The sequence below is a fragment of the Amblyomma maculatum genome, chromosome 6 (genome assembly GCF_055883805.1).
Source record: "Amblyomma maculatum isolate TAMU_Amacu chromosome 6, ASM5588380v1, whole genome shotgun sequence".
Lineage (NCBI taxonomy): Eukaryota > Metazoa > Arthropoda > Arachnida > Ixodida > Ixodidae > Amblyomma > Amblyomma maculatum.
In genome coordinates this window covers 121891155-121912073 of record NC_139349.1, presented here as the reverse complement: position 1 = coordinate 121912073, position 20919 = coordinate 121891155, and the positions used below count along the sequence as shown (strand labels likewise).

The 20919-nt window shown below is 45.4% G+C and overlaps 1 protein-coding gene across 1 annotated transcript in view; it reads right to left on the bottom strand.

The window, feature by feature from the left end:
• The window catches only part of LOC146186686 (neural cell adhesion molecule L1-like), a 97420-nt gene extending 87574 nt beyond the window's left edge, over positions 1-9846 (bottom strand). Inside the window, exons 1-4 of the mRNA XM_084608083.1 lie at positions 9722-9846; positions 7850-8005; positions 7386-7709; positions 146-469 (exon numbers count right to left, since the gene is read on the bottom strand). Of these exons, the coding sequence (XP_084464209.1) occupies positions 146-469; positions 7386-7709; positions 7850-8005; positions 9722-9773 (856 nt within the window). The 5' untranslated portion in view covers positions 9774-9846. The remainder of the gene's footprint in view (positions 1-145; positions 470-7385; positions 7710-7849; positions 8006-9721) is intronic.
• Positions 9847-20919: the final 11073 nt, after the last annotated feature.

The window sequence follows — 20919 nt, the reverse complement described above, 5'->3', positions numbered from 1 at the left end:
TATTCTTCGTGTCGGCGCTTCGATTTGGAAAATATTTTAAGGATACGGAATTTTTTAGGCCTTTGCGGCTATTCTGTGCCTTCTGAGCTGAAGAAAACAATAGTAAAATGTCCTTTTTTTATGCCGCACGATGCGCGCGACTTACCCAGTGGTACGCTAGCGTTGACCTCCAGTTCAGGACCTCGCAGAGGTTTCCCAGAGCTGGTCGACCCCACGGCACTCACTGACAGTCGGTAATCCATGCCTCCCTGAAGAGGCAGGGTTACGTTCATCACATTCTCCTCAGGCGACCACTCCGCAGATAATGCAATTTCCTCCTCTCCTTGCGGTCCACGGCGCTCGCTGGTTGCCTCCCACCGAATGTGGAAGCCAACAGGGTCGCTGTTCCAAGCGGAAGGACCAACGATGTTGAACACCACATTCCGTTGTTGTGACGAGAGCACCGACACCAAGCCTGGCATTTCTGGCTCTGCAAGGAGGCGCAGACGCATTTAACTGCTCACTTCTCCTAACTTCTAACAGAACTCCAAAAATATAGTTATGGAATTCAACTCCATTAATCGGACGTTTATGAGCAGGTGATGTCGGCGACGTCAATCTGAGTTGCGCTTTTTTAGTAGTGTACGCGGGCAACAGCAAGATGGCCACATACTGTGGAACGAAGCATTTATATGACCCTAGACAATAACTCACCAGTCAAAGATGTTTTTGTACCGTGTCGACAAGTGTAACAGCCGTTATGATTGCACACAACAGTTATTTACTGGCATCATGTGATGACAGCTACGTCCAGATCTTTCTTAGGTTCCAGAATCACTGTTAAGCGCTTTATGTGCACAACTCTTCTAATGATTTGCGTGCTGAGATTCGTAGAGATGGCTGCCGCGCGTTGGGTAGTGCGAGTGTAAGCTGAAACTTCGCTGAGTTGGAAAAATGCATGTCATATATTCTACCTAACTTTACTTCAGCAACCCCTCTCCCAAACCTGCACCGCGTGTTAAACTTTTTAACAGGTGCCTCGGCTACAATTTGCCGGTTTAACTCTCGTAAATCGAGAATATTTAGAAATCCAACGATGCAGATAGAACGGTAATTATTGCTTGCAAACTAGTATACCTTCCTTGACTGTGGTCGGCAATACTTGCTGTCTAAAACTGCCGTTAATGTTTTAGTAATTTGTTGGCACTCTATGATTGATATCGCCAACGACAAATGTGGCAACCAGGAAACAACCCAGATGATTTTTCAATGAGGCGAATCTTGAGAGCGAAGAAGATCTCGGCCACGTCCCAAAATATGGTTCGGCCACATGGTGCCGCCAGAAATGTGACAGCTGTGTGGCATTGCCCCCCCCCCCTTTCCAACATGCATCGACCCGATGCCGCAAACATAGGCGAGCGATGTAAAAGTGAGGCAAGTTATAAGGGTGAGTTTCTGACTCTAGTTTGGACCCTAGGAATGGTTTACCGGTTATAATACGGCTTTATTCTGACGACGTGAACAAGTTCAGAGTTCGGCTGTCGAAAGGAGCGGACAGTACTTTCTAGGAGCACCGCCTAGTTCCCTGCGCTCAGACAGTAGAGCATCTAGTAGGGGCAAATGTAACGCTTAAGCACGTATTTAAAGTGCTCTCGCAAACGGATCGGGCTCTGCACCTACACTTGGTCGCAGGGTGCGCAAGTCACCTCTCTGTGGCGCAGGTTGTAGTGCTGGTGTCGTGTTCTTGTTGGTGCCGAATTTGCAGCTGGGCAAATTGAGGCGCGGCTTCTGCGTCATGATTAAATCGGTCAGCGCCCACAGCAGTGAAGGCAGCAGATCCTGAAGAAGCATGACATCCAGCAGAGTCAAGTCTTCGCGTCAATGAACCAAATGAAATGGAATGAAGAGTGTAGTTTTGTGGAGCTCCGTGTTGTATGCGAACGTGTTGTACGGTAGTATTCGGTCCCAGGTCCAATGATCGTCGTCTACATATATGGAAATCATATCGCCAATTGTCTTAAGTCACTCAGTCAGTCCATGGAATTGAAGGTAGTAGGATGTCTTCTTGCGATGCGTGATGCCACTGAGTCGAGGGACCTCGCTCGTGAGGGCCGATGTAAACGGGGTTCTACTGTCAGTTATGACTACCTTGGGGGCACCATGACGAAGCACAATGTTGTGAATGAATAAATGTGAGAACATCGGCTGCGGTACCACGGGGAATGGCCTTGGTCTCAGACTAGCGACTGGGGTAGTCAGTGGCAACCGCTATATACTTGTTACCCATGGATAATTGCGGGAATTGGTCAAGTAAGCCAATGCCGACTTGTTGAAATGGTAATTTCGGGAAATTAATAGGCTGCAGGAGCCCAGCTGGTTTAGTCAGCGGTGTCTTCCGCCGCTGGCAAGTGCGGACGTAGCAGTGAACAATGGCAGCTAGCCTGGGGCAGCACTACATTCGGCGTATCCGTGACAATGCGCTTGAAATCCCGAGGTGGCCTGAAGAAAGGTCATCATAGCACGCACAAAGAACTTCGTCGGGAAGCGTTTGTGGGTACTACAAGCAGATAGGCAGTTTCTGTTGGAACATAGTTATTCTTGTAGAGCACACCGTCTCGTAAGCAGAATGAAAGTAGCCCGCTCATGAAGAGCCGAGGAGGAGATTGCATGGTTCTTTCGAGATATTCGATGAAGGGCAGATGTTCGAAGACGGCCCGCTGCTTTCGAGCTAGGTAGACGTCGCGATGCGCCGAGGAAAGCGGAATCATCGTTGGAGCCGCCCGTGTAGCAGAGAATAGGGGCACGGGGCAGACAGCATCGCTTTATTTCTGATCGACACTTGTGCACGATAGTAATGTCAAATTCTTGCAACCGAATGCTTTATCGAGCAAGCAGCCCATATTAATCTTTCAGGTCTGCCAGCCAACACAGTGAGTGATGATCGCTCACGAAGTTAAACAGGTGGCCGTTGAAGTACGGACGAAATTTCATGACGGTCCACATAACAGCGAGGCACTCCTTTCCCGTAGTTGAATAATTAACTTCGGGACGGGACAAAGTCCCACTGGTGTAGGCAATTAGACGTTCTGTACCGTCTTGCCGCTGAACAAGGGCCGCACCGAGGCCAACGTTGCTTCCGTGTGCAGTTCCGTGTCAGCCTCTACACGAAGGGGCCAAGTATAGGCATACCATGGAGACGGGACTTGATTTCCGTGGAGTATTTTTCCTGGTCGTGCCCCTAAAAGCACGGTGCGGCCTTTTTGTCAGGCGAGTCAGAGGCTCAGATATCTTAAAGAAATTGTCAACAAACTGCCGACAGTACGCGCACTGGCCGATAAATCGACGCAAGCTCCGTTTAACCATTGGCTTGGGGAATGCAGCTACAGCGGTCGATTTTTCTGGGTCTGGATTAACACTTCGAGCGCTGACAATGCAATCGAGAAGCTTCAGCTCAATAAACACAAAATGTCATTTTTCGGGTGTGACCTCGAAAACAGCGCGCAAACGTTTCAGGTGTTCTCAAACGTGTTCGAGAAAATCACAACGTCGTCGAGATGTATGAGAAAATACTTCCACTTTAGACCACAGGGCACGGTGTCCATTATTCGTTACAATGTGGCAGGGACCGAGCACAGGCCAAATGGAAGAACCTTAAACTGATACAAACGCTCAGGGTAATAAAGGCGGTCTTCTCACGGTCTCGCTCTTCAACCTCTATTCCCCAATACCCACTTCGGAGGTCAAGTGACCAAAAACAAATGGCATGGCGAAGGCGGTCGAGGGAGCCAAGTGTGGGGGGCCACAAGGGGGCGCCAGAGGAGGGACAGCGGTATGGCAATACAAATTTTTTTTAAGGCGTTGTTCATATGCCTTTCGCCTGAAGGTCTGATATTCAATCTTTTTAGGCTCTGAATACTATAGTACTGAGGTCACTGCAACATTCAATTATGTTAGCGTCATCTTTCCACTTGAAGCATGTGGCTAAATATTGTTTAATTCATACCGAAACAGTGACCACTTATGGCAAAAATGACAATATTAACAAATATTTCGTTGCCAAAATTTATATCACGAAAAGTGTTTCTAGTTTGTATATTCACTGCAATAACTACCCAGGTAGCACAAAGTGGGCTATGAAGGGTGGGCTCCGCTGGGCCCAATGTAGGCATGCAACGAAACCCCGGTGGGCTCAATGTGGGTGCTGCAAGAGGGGCCGACGTAGGCCCGAAGGGGGCTGTCGACAAAGCCCCAATTTGCCCCACTAGGGGCCGATGCAAGCAGCCCTTGCGGGGCTGCCCACATTTTTCCGGCATTGTTAAAAGGGCACATCCCGCCAACTCCCCGCGATGGTTCTACTTTGGACCGATTTGGGCAGCCGCTTTGGAGGAACATTTTTTTTTATTTCAGTTAGCCCCCCAGATAATGACATAGGACCAATGCGGGTTCTATAGCGCTAGCCGCACTTGGGCTTGCCCACATTATTCTCATAGGGGTCCGACGCAGGAAATTGATGGAAAGCCCTAGTCCAAGTTATCCCAATCAATATTTATGCACATAATTAGGTAATTATTTTATCCATGTCTGTACTTTCTAAACAGCCACAATATTAAATTTTACAATTATTCATAACATTCATCTTGCCGAAATGACTTCATGTACATCTTGTTCAGGCTATGGAGATGTGTGTTCTGAACAGTAATATTGTGCTGAGAGTTGCAGGTTGTCCAAAGCAACCACATAAGAGGCAACAGTTAGCAATCAGTTTGTTTTAGTATTTGTAGCGCAATTTGCATGAGCGCGAGAACTAAAGCCATGTAAATTTCTAATCGACTGAACATGGCAACAACTGTTATACAAATCATCTATAATAGTAATTTAAGGCAACATCTAATGCAAATAAAAGTTGGAAACAATGATTACGCAATTGCACGCACGCCTTCTAGCCCCATTACGGCCGATGTGGGACCTACAGCGGTTTTGTGTGGGCAGCCATAATTTGGCTGGGTGTTGACTTTGAACCCAAAGCCCACTTGCTGTCGCACGTGCCTTCAAATTCCCCACAAGGGACCAACTTTAGTATCATGCGGGGCTTTCCGCCTTCCAGCCCGCTTACGGCCCATGTGGAATATAAAGCAGTTTTATGTGGGCAGCCCCAATTGGGCTGGAGGTTGTTTTTGAACCTAGAGCCCACCTGCTGTTCCACGGGCCTTCAAAGTCCCCACAAAGGACCGATTTTGGTACCATGCGGGCACGCCCGCCTTCCAGCCCCATTACAGCCTATGTGGGACCTAAAGCGGTTTAGCTAAGGCTGCCTCATTTGGGCTTCACGAGGGCTTGCCCAAATTGAGCCCTTATTTATATTTCACCTGCCCTCAAGTAACCTACAAGGGGCCGATTGGGGCAGCATGTGGGTAAGTCCGTTTTCTTGCCCCACTACGGCCAATGTTGGTCCCACAAAGATTTAATGAGGGCGGCCTCAATTCGGATCTATGAGAGCTTTCCCATAAAAAGCCCACATTTATTTTGGATTGCTCTCAAATATTCGGCAAGGGACCCTTGTGATCTGGATGCAGGAATGTGCTCTGCATTAGCCCAAAAAAATCTGCTATGGGACCCATGCAGGAGGAGCAGAAGCAAGCCGAAATGGGGCTTGCCCACTTTTGCCCCATCGGGGACCGATGCAGGTTTTATGGTGGTTGCCCCCGCCCCACTTGCCTACATCGGACCTACTAGGGCCCCACATTCTGTGCTACCTGGGTATTGGCCAAAACTACGGCTGGTTTGTGATGTATTTACCCTTTCCAATAAGCCCAGCGAGCACAGCATAAAATGTGCTGCACTGTGCCAGTTCCGCGAACGGTGGCAATAAGGCTAGGGTATAATCTTTCCATTTTTCTTCTCTACCACAGTTATACTGCATTAGAGTGAGAGCAAATCGACGGCAGAGCGCTGCACCGCTCTTTCCTGCCCGGCTGCTGAGATAAAATAAAAACCTTTGTGACAAGTTTCAGGGTTGCCGCTTGCTCGTCGTTCGCCGATTCACTCGGAAGCAAAAATGTATCAACCGTGTCTTGGGTTTAAATACTAATTTGAAGAAAATAGCCGAACGAAAACAAAATGAGCGCTGTACTACATATGCATATAAATGCGTTGATCCAGACATCCACACTAGGGATAGCATACCCCGTGTCCATTTTTCCCACCGCAGTGACTGCTTCTAGCGTTAAAAGTGTGCAATGTAGGCGGAGTAACGTTCATGCTTTCTTGTTCCAAAATCACTTTGATTCCGGTGACCACTTGTTGCAAATAGCCACCAGGCGAAGGTGGATAGATCAAGCAGATGGTAACTTTAACTTATACATAAACTTTACAGACCCTACGATAACACGTGTACGCAAGGTTACAGACCGCTAACAGCTCCTTTATGATTACCATTGCGCAACCTAGCTTGTACTAACACATCGAGAAGGTTCCGAACTATTCTCAAGCAACTTATAATATTCTGTAAACCCTCCCACGTTTCTTTCTCTTCTTTCCTCCCATACATGTTTTAAAGTTATACTGTTTTTTTCTTTTTGTGCTATGTTATGCATCTAAGGTCTATCAATCAGGCACGCAAATTTCATGTACCGCTGCTTCTTCCAACATGTCACGTTTAACTTGCTTTTCAAACCGCATGTACGCCTAGTCGAAACAATTTCCTGCACTGACGCATAAACAGGCGTGACTCAACAAGCGATTCAGGAGAGGCTCATAATATTAAGCCGCAAAGCAATTTTTTGTTTTCTTTGTTTCTGGGTACGTAGTGTTATCTGTAATGCATTATACAGCTCTTCTCACATGCAAATACTTGTTGCTTTTCTTACCAGAACATAACGCTTTTTCCTGCACTGTTCACAAGAGCGCAGCATATGGACTAAGTCCAAATATATTTGGAGATAGGGTAACAGTGCAAATATTGTCCACTTGTTTATTGTGGATTTAACACTACGTAACTGAGCAATGTTGAGTGCATTCTGCTTAATATGCTTTCCTCAAACGTTTCATAGCTGTACACATGGTTTTAAAGTGCTGCTTGCCAATCTATGTACACCCTCGTCCACTTCTAGCTGGAACACGCTCACTGCTTTCAAAGCGTCATTGTTTCCGGCTCGGCCAAGCAATAAAGCTAAGTTGCAGGTCATGTGAGGGAGCATGTCTGGCTCCCTGTGTTCTTGCATCGACTTGCATCAATATGTGTTTGCGTCGGACGCAATGTTGTTTTTAAAGCAGTGATAGCATTATAGCTAGAAGTGGATGACCCTGTACAGCATAATACCTGTATTTATGTAGTTTAAACACAACTCCGTTACGGAACTGGCTCTTCAGAGCTCCGTTCCCGTTCTTTCAGCTTCTGTCTCACTCACCTGATGAGTCAGTCCGGAAGACAGCAGAAGCTGCTCTGCCAAGTTTAAACGCACTTTCTCGTTTTCCGCTCTTGGTGTAGAATGGTCTAAGGGTCACCGTATAATTTGTCCATGGTTTTAACCATTGCAGCTGGTACGAAGTGACGCGCGCTGGTATGGAGTTTTGAAATGAGTGGCGCATCGACTTCCCGGACAAGAAGTAGCCGGCTAGCTGGAGCTCGTGGCCAGGAACATGTTTTGGTACCGTCGACCACGAAACTTGTGCAGACGTACTCGTTACGCCTTGGCTTTCCAGCAAAACCTTCTCCAGGTACGGGAGGGGAGCTGGAAGTAATATCGTAATATTTTTGTGGGACATTTTATTGCGCAGATGAGCTCACAGTCGTTACGTGCTGTTCTTAACATTGCCCATGTTGTAGTTAGCCCCCCCCCCCCCCAAGCAAGCATCCTAATTGATATCTTACCACAAATATCAGGACTTTCATCAATAGCCGCCAGGTCACTTTCACTGGTGCCAGTGGCACAGTCCAATGTTCCATCGCAAACGGCAATAGAAGGGATTGTAGATTCGTCGTGACCCGCAGGAAAGCAACGGAGATTTTTCTCTTCGTATGATGTACCTGCACAGGTAAAACAAAGCACGAGTGTATATGTTAAAAGCGTTAATTGTTGGGCTAGTTGCAGATCAGTCTTAAAATTCGTCTTGTTTAGCGAAAAAGACACGACACACAGTAAGACACGTACACGTGTCTTATTACTATGTGTCCTGTCTTTTTGCGCTAAACAAGTTGTATATTTCTTCTTGCATTGCATCTTACGCCCCGATGCGTAAATGAATTTCCCGTAAATATGTATCAGAGCAAAATTCGGTAACTAAATGTGACCACAGTAGCGCCAGGGCTCCCATTAAACTCTTAAAATAGACACGATGGCATATTTCGCCATTCAGTTTAGTGTAATAAGGCCTATTGATAGAATGCAAAGGGAAACAAAGTTCAACCTTGACGCAAAGCAGATGGGGATTGGCATGTGGACTATGTCGGTTGTTATAACATTTATTTTTTTACAATACTTTAACGCTGATATTTGGTTTAAAAAATAAGCTCACGGCATTACAAACAGGGCATTCGAATGGCTTTCTGTCATGCATGCAGGCGAAGGCACAGTACTCAAAACCAGCAGACTGGCTCAGTTTCTTCTGTAAAGCACATGTTGAAAGCAATTGGACCATAGAGAGAAGGTTGATAAAAAAAGGCGCAGTTCATATTCCATCTTGCGATGACTGCCTTCGTCTACAATGCTATTAAGTAAAAAAAATAGCGCAAAAATTGAACACAAAGGACAAAGAAGAACACACAAGACGTTTGACGAGCGCTAATTACCAACTCTTTATTCAAGCCGAAGTACATAGCTTATATATGAAAAAATCGAGCATGCGCAGAATGAGGGAAGTAGAACTTACTTCTTACTTTGTGTACTGGCGCATAAACTTCCTTGCGCATAAACTTCAAAAACCACATGAGACTCACTTAAAACGCCTCGTCAGGCTTGAAAGAAAGGCGAATAAAACATCGTCGGTAATGGGCAATAAATCTCTCCGTATGCGAGAAATAATTTCAATGTGCAAAGATATCAATTTCACGCAAACAAGATGTAAATCATTTTTGACATCAGACACTATTTGAAACGTAATATTTCATTCGTGAGGTTGAAGTGCTACCGACCAGGCCACATTAGGGGCTCTTGCCTAGCTAGGGGACAAGGGGGAGAGAGGCAGGGGATATACGTTGTCCTGTTGTCCTGTTGTGTTGTGTGTGTCGTTTTGTGTGGCCATGTCCATATTGTATTTGTTTGAATCAATTAAGCGTGCTTAAAGAAAGCCATATCAATTAAGCTTACCAAACTGTTATAATTGACCTGTTAATTTTTATTTTGATTTTCCGTGTGAATCCTTCTGTCATTTCGGGTATATTAGGCCACTCTGCGACATGCCACTGCAATTACCACTGTGAAATATGCTATGTGATTTCTAACATCACATCACCGCATGTAATGTACCTGCGCTCTGAGAAGTGAACATGAAAGCTTGTGCACTCACAAATTCGCGAATATATCTTTGGTACTGTTCATCCTTTCGTATCGTCATTTTTATTTATTGTCTTTGGTGCCATTGCATCCACTCCAATCGCTTCATCGTCTCTCAATCAACTGACTTTGAGGATAGTATAAGCCATGTTTTTCACGCGTTATATAACCGAGTGGAACTATTTGATCGTGAATCTCATTAGTAGTGTCTAAGACAAATAATAAAAAATATAGTCAGTTTGTTCACTCACCTGTACTGACCAGTGCAAGAATGAGACAAGCCACGTTGAAGATACGCGTCATGTTGGGGCAGAACTTACGCACTTGGCAGTCGAAAGCAGTTCCCCTCGAATTATGAGTCCACTGCACCGCTTAAGAAGGGCTCATACCGAAACTACCCTTGTCACAATCAGTGGTGTAGATAAATTGGCTGCCGGGGTGTCAGCTGATACCGTAGTTTCTTAAGCTCTGCGAATGTACAAATCTTGATACCCGAATGCATATAGAATTTCGTCGAGCTGTCTGCATGATAACACCGCAAAAAGAAGCAGATAACGTAGACCTGCTGGTCGGTGAATTAAAGCAGGCACTTTACAATAACACCACTATTCATATTTAGCGGACAAAAATGGTTTGACACAATGAAGAACAATCTGGTAATTTTTTCCAGCATTTTGATTCAGTGGACACAAGTGCTATGACACTATCACTAAAAATATAGTAGATAATGCTGCGTTAATCCGGCAACAGCTGATCTGCAGAGTCTTTCGCACATGCAAAAAAGGACATCAAAATCCGCACGTTCTTCAGCGCACAAAAGCGTCCTTCATACAAAAAAGCAACTCGTCTGTATACAAAGTTGTCGTTTAAAAGTCCTTTCCTGATAGCCAGATAAAACGGAGCTGGCATATCCAGAAGCAGTTATAACGATCCCGATATTCATTTCAAGGAACAGAAGACCACTTAAGTATAAACGAGAGTGGAATTGAGAAAGCACCTGCATTAAGGTTCCAAGCATCTCCTAATCATTTTAGTATCGGGAAGTTGAAATCATTGTCATTGCTAGTCATTGTTGCTTTGTACTTACGGACCTCCAGGAGACTAAAAACGACTGCGAGTTAGGACGCCATTTCTAGTTTTGGGGATGAAACATTCTGCATAATGGTAATTAAACGCAATAAAAAAACTACACTGATTCAATATAACATGCCACGATCGTAAAACTTTGGCGGAAATCACCCTTCGAGTAGACACAGCCTTCCCCCTGTGGTACAAAAGGTGGTATGCAAACAAGAAATGCCACATGGTGAGTGCTTCCAACTATTCTGGGTACGAAGGCTAATTGCAACTCGACACCACCTCGCCCTACGCTGGTGCTGCTTTCTCGAGTGCCACCCGCTCATGTACTATCTTCTCTTGCACCCGCTAGGATCGTACGGGAGGCCAGGGAATACCATCTGTGCTATTTGATTTTTTCTGCAATTATTCGCAGTCTCAGTTCAAAAAGAGACCTTCTGAACACCTCAGTTATTGACTAAGATGTTGCCACAATATTTTTCACTGAATCGTGGTTATATTGTAGAAAATTGCAATCAGCTTGAAAATTCCCGCCCCAAATAATTCAATGTATTGTGACCAAACTGAAAACAAAGAAGATGTCTTCATTTATGTGAATGATTGCAAAGTTTGCACTCTGCTGGCGCTGCCTAACCATCAGATTCCGGAAGATTCTGCTAAAGCTTGCATTATTTGCTTCGTAATTCATGTGAAAAGACAGTGTGACCCGAAACTTCGTTCGGGCTGACACATCAATAAAAACAATGTTTCCTGCGAAAATTGAAACCCATCCGGGCAAATTAGCTTCATTTGCCCATGCAGGAGCGACAACGCTATACAATTGCCTGCTTTTGTGATTATTGCTCTCAAAATACGCATTATTCCACGAGAACCGCCAGCCTATATGCTCTTCGCTTCATTGTCATTGGCCAGGCTATACCCACTGCAGGGCGTAAGCCTCTCCCTTATTCCTTCAATTAAACCACTCATGTTCTAACTGCATCCACTTGGCCCCTGCACACTTCTTAGCCTCGCCCACCGAACGAACTTCTGCAGTCCCCTATTACGCTTTCTCTCCCTTGGAATGCCTTTTTTTGACCCGTGCGACCATTGGTTATCCTCCCTTCGCACTACGTGTCCCGCCTTTGCCGATTTCTGCTGCTTGATTTCCATAAGAATGCTCTTACCTGCAGTTATTGCTCTTGCACATCCTACATGCATTCTTCCTCTCTTAAAGTTACACCTACCGGTTTCCTTAGCATAACTCCCTGCGTTGCCCTCAAGTACAACCAATTTCTGTTACCCCCCCCACATCTAAGCCCCATAGGAGAGTATGGGTAAAAAACAACTATTATATAATTTCCTCTTACGCAAGACCGTTACCAGCTAATAATTCTCCTTCCTTACTAACCACCCTCGGCCATGTTGTTTCATACAAATACTTGTAGTGTGTAATACTAAAGTCATCTCATGGAATCAACACATCGAATACATTACGTACAAAGCTAACCGCGTTCTTGGGTATCTCAAACGTAACCTTTCCTTAGATCCAGCGCCATAAAAAGACGACTCAACGTCACATATGGAGGATATAGCCGATAATATGCATGCTTGATAATCTGGACACGCTGCTTTAAAAAAAGCTTTGAATGATTGTTAAAATATTCTGTCCGTTTCATAACAATTATAATAACGCTGCTGTCGTCACTAAATAATAACGTTACTTCACAATCCACTTTTTTATTTCCAGAGTAAACTATCTCGTCTTTAACTTTTTCGCAAAATATACTGTCATAACCAAACGCTCAAGTTTGTACCCGTCATGCTGCTCGACCTTTCTACCCAATGTTGCGAAATCGCCTCTAGGACGCGGCGGCCGCTTTTAGATGGAGGTGAAAGGGCTACGCACCCGTGTGCTGGGCTATGGCAGTGCCCGTTCAAAACACCCTAGGTGGCCGACATTTTCGAGGCCATTTTCGAGGTCTTTTATATCTTTGTCAATTTTGGTGCTAAACCCCGGAAATAATAACCCGAACGCTCAAGTCTCGATACAGTACACGAGCGGGTTTTATTTATGCAGGCTGAATATCCGACTCGTATACGTGTCGCTGTGACATCTGGGTGGAATACAGTCATATAAGAGAACATGTACACTTTCTGCAGAAGCCACTTGGTTATCCGACTATAACTAACGGAACGAGTCTGTTCTCGACACAGCTTTAATACGTATTGGGTTTTCGGACTTCTAGCGAATTATTTACGGAGATGTTGCGCTCTGACAAGAAAGGAGCAATTGTCGAAAATGGAGGCATGCTTGCCCCATAGTTGGCATACACACAAACACAAAAACCACTGTAGAGCTTGAATGCATTTACGCCACGAGATCGCTTTCAGCGTCTATTCCTGCTGCAAACTTGAACCTTTTATGCAGCCATTTGCATCGGAGACAGCGGGTAGGCGTCTTGGTGATCTAATGTTTTTTTTTTCTTTTTTTTTGCCGGAAGATGAATTTTCGAGGGACTTTTCATGTTAGCAGCGAATGTAATCACAAGTTTATGGTTAATTTTGGTCGTGGTGATATTACACTACGAACTTCTCACCTAGCGGGAAAAATGGTGTGGTACCAAGTAAGCTAGAATATTGCTCGTTGAAGGTTATCTCAGGACGCCCTTGATTACACAAGTGCACTTCATGTATCTGCGGTGCAGTCGTGCTTTTATTTTTATGCCAACTATTTCGGACTGTCTCCGCAACAGGATGACGACTTGCTCTTCTAATGAGACGTCGAGATGAAGAGCAATTGAGTAGTTTACTTACTTCAAGACTGGTAACGACGGAAGGTCCACGAAGTATATCATGACACTTCAGTAGTTTAAATCAATCTTCTTCCTACGAGCAAAGGCCCAACACTTATTTGCTTCAATTTACTAAACAGTTTCCAAATTTTACTCTCCACGTGAGCAATGCCCTCTAGAAGCTCGCCACTCTTCAGAATCTTTCTGTAATCTCCACTCAATGATAAAGACGGACTCATCTTCTGGTTACTCCCCTAAGTGGTGCCGACAGAGTCAGCTGTTTTTTTTTAACAGAGGTGGTTTCTGAAGGCGGCTGTGTATTTTATAATGTTTCTCTCAACAACTCCTCTAGTATACCTTTTGACAAACTTCGTTTATTTATCCGCCTATCTAAAGAATGAAAAGAGCTTCGGGTGTTCTGTTTTCATTTCTCTAGTTTATGACGCTAAAGAGAGGCGTCACTGCGAGATCAAGCAAAAAAAAACATATGTGAGCTCGCTTGACACCTTTATAAACGTTCTTCCGGTTCCCCTGTATATAGTGAAGTAGACTTTTCATTTATATTCCTGATTAAATTCTGAAATGAAATAGCTCTCAATTGTTTTTTGGCTAACGGGGATGCACGTGGGCGTTCGTTTGGTTGTGGGGTTTATTTTCGGCGCTGTCTTATTTCCTTCAAAAAGTGTCGTCAATCCCGCAATCGCCCTTTTTCGGTGCCCGCTAATCACATACCGAAATAAGAATTGGTAGAGACGCTGTGCAGCTTCTACGTTAAAGAATGCGAACGCATTATTCTTTCTGGCTGCAAAGTACTAGGAGACATATTTGAAATGGATTATATTTTTTTCAAGCTGCATCAAAATGTGTATCTTTATTTCTAAGCAAAACACTGGGGATTATCGGCCATTCTAGCTGCAACCGCTTAGCAACCACCGCAGTTGTCTTTGCAGGTATGGCTGCATTCTTAGTCTTGTGTTTCTCTCTACCATGGCTGTGCCCCTTCGGAGTCGAAGCATTTGCAAAGCCTGCCCGTGGAACCGTGCTTGTAGACCGTTGACTGTACATGGGGCACACACAACTGTATGCAGACGACTGACATGACAGAGGTGTTGTGCGACCGTGCTGAAAACCTCATTTTTCCTTCGCGAGCAACACCACTCGGAGCGTCGACTGTTGAAAACCAGTTTACAACCCCCCTCTCCCTTCCCCACGTAACCGGCAGTTGTGCTTCATCTCGCCGAGACCTGTAATCGTCAATCATTCATTCGCTGCGCTCCTTTGCCCCTTGAAAACATCCTCCCTAAACTAGCAGGCTAGCAGCGCCGTGGCGTGCATTGTTTGGGCGAAATCTTATTTGCCCAGCAGCACTGCTTCAGTGCGTCAGGGTCTGCCACCATGAATAACTTCACCCTGGTGTGCTGGCCGTCTGCTCCTTTTTGAGGTTGCATCAAGTGTTTACGCCGACAGGCGTAAACACTTGATGCCGTCTGCTCCGTCTGCTCCTTTTTTGAGGTTGCATCAAGTGTTTACGCCGACAGGCGTATTTTCACGTATTAAAACTATAAGGTTGTCTTATTAATAAAGGCCATCGTTGCTGGCCGGCCCTCATGCTTCTTACATATGAGGGCAGGTACAGCATCATCTAGAAAGCATTTTTTTTTTCAGTCTCATCAGCCTAATAAAGGTCCCTCACGACTGGAATGAAATATCAGGGGAAAACGGCGGCTACCATCTGGTAGTGAAGATCTATATTAAAGTTTTGAACTTTGAAGTCGTCAGGACCGAAAATTATTAACCCAACTTATGCGCTTGCTTCCTCTAAATATTTTCGCACAGGAAAGAATATGTTGCAGTTACGTGGTTAAGAGGTACTTTCAAAGCTGCAAACATCTTTTTATAAGCCGAAGCTCTGGCGTGATACTTCCAGTTGTAAGGGACCGACGACCAAAACAGATTACTGCGGAGAGTCGGGGAAAGTATGTGGATACCAGCCCAGCTCCTCTTTGTTCTCGTAGCAAGAGTGGACGCAAGTGGTGCGCAGACAGCAGGGTGCCGCGAGGCTCCTGGAGAAGCACGCAAAGCCATTTAGGAGGACGAGCGTTACGAGCTGCGTTATAGCCAGTGAGGTGGTGAACACCAGCTTGCACGCGCCGTCTCAACCCCGCATTCGCAGGTGATACGCACATTCATGCGGGCACCTGATTGAATGCGGTGGCGAGCGTCTAACAATAGAGCTGCACTCGTGATAACAGGCGAGCTGTGGAAAGACCGCTAACCGCTCTTTTCTTTTTCCTTTTTTGTACTGAGGGTTGAGCGCGCTGTCTCGACCTCGCGGTCGCAGGTGAGACTATTTGGTGGCGAGCATACAGCCGAGCTGTGCCAGAACCACTGACCACTTTTTTCTTTTTCCAATTTTTTTGTAGAAACGGTACTCATTGCCTTGTACGTTGCAACGGCTAGGTGAACGGCCACGTGTACCGCTGAATGTAGAAAGGACGTCACCCTATGAGTTTTATTGCAAAAGCAATACTACTTTCACTTTTCAGCCCTTCGCGTAGCGAGGCGGTAGCTACCATTGACCTATAGCGTGACCTTTTGCGCGCTGCCAAGCACAGCTGGGCAAACACAGGGGCCCCAACTCGCGCCGTCAATTCGCGAGGCGGTAGCTACCAACCGCGGCCTAACTCCCGCTCCTTCCACGAGAAGCGCTACAGCCGGAGGGACGTCATCCCATCTGCCGCAAAAACGGGGGCCCCAACTCGCGCCGTCGGCTCGCGAGGCGGTAGCTACCAGCCGCGGCCCAACTCCCACTCCCTCCGTGAGGGAGCGCTACAGCCGGAGTGACGTCATCTCTGAGACTGTTGTGAGGCCGTTTAGAGCGACGTTTGTGGCGCCGGTTCGGGTACGCCTTTACACACCGAGAGTTAAGCCCAACGTTGATCTACGGCCGGGCGGAGCTGCAGTTGTGCCACATGCTCCTAAAGCTAAGAAGAATTATGGGGCTGCAGCCGCAGCTACCGCCGGAGATGCAACGTGGGATACTATAGGGAGCCCAAGCTCAACTTTCGCCGCGCGACGGCAGCGCCGCATTCCTGGCGTGGTGGCGAAATGTGAAACGATGGGGCTTCGCCGGAGCAGACGCTCCGCTAGATTCCTGTTCACGCGCGGCGATCGCGTTGCGTCTGGCGGTTATTTGGCGATACAAAAACGCTTCCGCTGATGCGGAACGGATGTACTGACACAATGCTACTTATAGCATTGTGTCATGGGAAGCCACAATAGTAGGCGAAGCACCAAAATTCGAGGCCCACGTGTGAAACTTTGCAGATTCCTGTGGAAGCGTGTCCGCAAGACCTGTTTTCCAACACCATGACAGCGTTCTGAGAAGTCTCGCGTTCTTTGTGGAAACGAAAAGAGCCAATTTCCCCTTTCTTCGTAAACTCAGAAATGTTGACAGTTGACAAAGACGGCTTGGAGAGCCATCAAAAAAGTACAGTGGTTAAACACCATGCATAAAAAGTGAAGAGGATGGAAGATTATCCTGCTCGTCGCTCCCCGCGTGTCTAGTTTTGCCGATTTTTTTGTGCTCTCTCCCTGCTTTGTGAGTGCTCTGAGAGCAACCAAATCAACAGATGTGACGTCCGCAATCGAGACTGATGTGCGAATGTGCCCTAAGTGTCCACAGCTGCCTTTTCATTTTTAGATTGACCAAGAAAATATCTAGGAACGAGGCCTTTTTTTTTTTTCGGGGTTGGGGGCGGCGTTGGAAAACATGCCTTGCTGAGACGCTTTTACAGATTTTCGCAAATTGGCCAATAAGTGAACCAATTATTATTATTATTATTATTATTATTATTATTATTATTATTATTATTATTATTATTATTATTATTATTATTATTATTATTATTATTATTATTATTATTATTATTATTATTATTATTATTATTATTATTATTATTATTATTATTATTAACGAAGATATGTCGGAAGTGCAGTACAAAAGTGATCTAGCTATGGCTCGACTAACACTACTTGCACGGAGCATCCCATTCGAGTCACAAGGTTCGTGAGTGCAGACCAAATATTATCATAAATGAAGCGCAACCATTTAATAAGAACCGAAATAAAACACTGTGTAGTACAAGCTTGGATTTCACCTGCCTTCCGAGCCAGCGAGCCGGTTATATCGCGTGTAGCGCACGGAGCACGCATGTGATTGCTAGCGTTCTTGTCTTTGATGAAACACCTCCTTCGGACTATTTACTTACTCTTCTACTGCGACATTTCCTTTGCTAACGTCGTAATAATAAAAAAACAAATCCGTATATAGATGGCATGCTACAGGCCAAAATGATGGTCAACGAGCGGGCCACTTTATTCCACAGTACTGATGATACTTTAGCAGTTTTTAAAGATATTATGTACGACAATATAATTACATGGCGGACTTACCTCGAGATGCATTCCTACCTTTTTGCTAACGTGGGACGCATTCACAATCAATATTTACTCATCCCCGTCTGGTTCTGCTCTACAGTGCAGACGTGAATAAAAAGTTTCCCGCTTATATTAAAGTATCCTTCATGGAAGTACGCGTCAGGTTGCCCAATCAAGACGGAATGCGGGTTACATGTCGCAGTGCGCCTGCGGGGGCGCGTCAATGCACGTGCTCGTGCGAGAGAAAGCGCACGGCGCTCGCCGTGAAGGCAGCGAGCGAGCCGGCGGCGTCCAGTGAGTGCCCGCGCGACAAAGCAGCGCGAGACGTCTGCACGTGCGCAGAAGCGAGCGAGCGAAAGGAGAAAACTCGCACGGGATGCCTAGGTGGTGCCGCCGCGTTTATCCCCTGTTTCTATTTTTCTGTCAGAGATGGCGCTCCCTGTCAGGAGCAGCAGCGCCGCTCGACGGTGCTTTGGAAGCCTATAGGAGGTGACCAAGCGGCAGGTGGAATCAACGCATTCTCCAGGAATGCTTTCATTTCTGCTAGCGTAAAGAATGCCGTTGCAGCTGGTGCCGGAGCGGCAGTTGTACATTCTGCCCTAAACTCACCCACAACCAAGTATATCGTTGCAGCCACGGCACTCCTTGCCTCGCTACTAGTTATACATAGAATAACCATGTAACACCCCGCAATAAACAATAATTGAACCATGTGCCGTGACCAGAGTGAATCACTGTATAACCATACGCATAACCACAAGCACCACAGCCAGCGACACCATCAGCTGAACCTAGGCGTAGCCATAGCTATTGCTTTCGCAATTACCAGGCTTAACCAAGCTAAGTCACTGCCAATTTTTGCTTTTCCTCTTTTTTTCACAGAGAGAGAGTTCAGTTCTCCTAAAGTTGTAGGGGGAACTGGACATCGGAACAAACCAATCAGGTTGATGTTTGTTGTGATTGGACATTGTGTAAGTAGGGATATTCCTCAGGGGGTTAAAACCGAGCCCGAAGGAGGTTTAGATGCTCTGCATCTTCGGCAATGCCGAGGTGGGAATATTTTCCTGATAGCCAGTTCCACCTTGTATCTTTGTCGTAAATGCTGTAAACACTTGCAGTGTTTATAAATAGTCAGTTATTCTTCTGGCAGCCTCCTGTCTTTAATTCGTCGTTACATACCGTCTCCGACAGGGCGCCTCTGGAGCAAGGAACCTCCGCTGCAACAGAGTATACCGCCCCTGACGGCGCACCCCTGGTGCACAAGAGCAAAAGAAATAACTACTTAACTTTACTAACGTTATCTGCTACGTTTCGTTTTAATATGTGCTAAGCCACTTCAGATTGCTATCTCGCTACCTTTTAGGATCTATTGTGAAAGCAAATGCAAAGTCATAAACCATCCGACAAGCAAAACTGCACCGGTTGTAGATTTCGATGAGTTTCAAGGAATCGAATGATCACAGCTTGCAGGTTAAGCATGCGAAATATCGTCGTGCTAGCTTTTCAAACATTGGCTCAAAGAGCGATTAAAACCGCTTCGGTTATCAGGCTTCTCTGCACATGATGACGTCGTTGACGGTGTCGGTATGTTTCTCGCATAGAACGGCGAAGTAAAAACAAGACAACCGGAAATGAAGACCTATAAACATTTTTTGGTGGCATCAGAAAAGGCACCGGAAAATGTGGGCGAAGGTAACGAAAAGAAGAAATATTGCCGTCCGTGACGTCATCACCGAACTTCTACGCAGTCCTTAAGTGCTATGAGGAGAAGCTCAAATTTCAATCATTGATTATGTCATCAGTTTTAATGATAGCGCAAAATACTTTTGCAAGAATTACCGACAGCTTATCAAGATTTTAATCCTTGAATATCACAGAAATCTCGAAAAGTGATGCAGCTGACTTTTAGGAAGTGCAATGTACACATAACTAATCATGCTCTAAGAACACCGTTAGCCTATAGGCGGATGAGTGTCCTGTCCGCTATTGTCCTGTCCCCTCCTCGTCCTTTGTGATTTTGAGCGCTTCGCTGTGTTTGACGATGAACCAACACGCCCAAACATTTTCCCTTCTGGAGTGAAAACCATTACTTGAGCTTCGCACCCTTCAACTTTTAATCACCATCTCACAATATCTTTCACCGTAACCACACTCATAGGTACATATTCAACACTCAAACATTGTTGAATATTCATGGCCATATCTTCCCCTTACCTGTAATTATTTGAATAGCCTTTTTGTGTTAACTAACAAGTATAAAATGGCGAGAGAACTTAATATCCGCAGTCCACACCTATGTAACTTGTGTATCAAACTGCGTGTAAAGTTATTTATCTTCATTTTGCACTGTCTCATACATATTTTGTGTTATATTTTTGACGCGTCTTCCAGAAATTATATTTTGTACAAGCTGCTGCTTTTCGTTTTAGTCTGGTTTTGGAGTTTAACTTTCCAAAGCTACTCAGGCTAAGAGAGACGCCGTAGTGGAGGACTCCGAACATTTCGACCACCTGCGGTTCTTTAATGTGCACTGACATTGCACAGCCCACAGGCGCCTACCTTTTCTCCTGCAACGAACAGCTGCCGCCGAGGCTGGTATTCGATTCCGCATGCTTAGGACCGTAGTCCAGCGCCCTAACCACTGCGGCACCCCGGCAAAGCAATGTTGCTGCTTTTATTGTGCTTACTTCCCTAGTAAACTAGCTTCTCAGTGATTTGTCTATATTTATTCCATCAGCATGTTTTTCTATTTTGAGTATCTCATATCCGCCATTCGATACGGTCTCTAAAGCTCATCTTTAGAGCAAGAGTACTTATAAGAAATGAAAATGAGATCAATTCTCTAGGAGACAAGGTAGTCATAGCGTTACCAGTATGGACAAAATGTTTAATCTAGACTATGGGTTCGCCATTGCAGAGAAAGTTAGCTGACATAATGAGGACGATAAAGATCTTCCAAGTGCAAAGGAATCGAACGTTTGGCCGAAGATCTAAGGATGTTGTAGAAGCAATAAAAAGAGGAAATGCGCTTGAGAGGTTCAGGTAATTACGAAGTCATATATCTATGTCACAAATCATGCTAGAAAAAATGGCTGCCGCGTATACGCAATGCCTAAAGAGCTAAATTATACCGAAATTTTGCAAAAACGCTAACATCA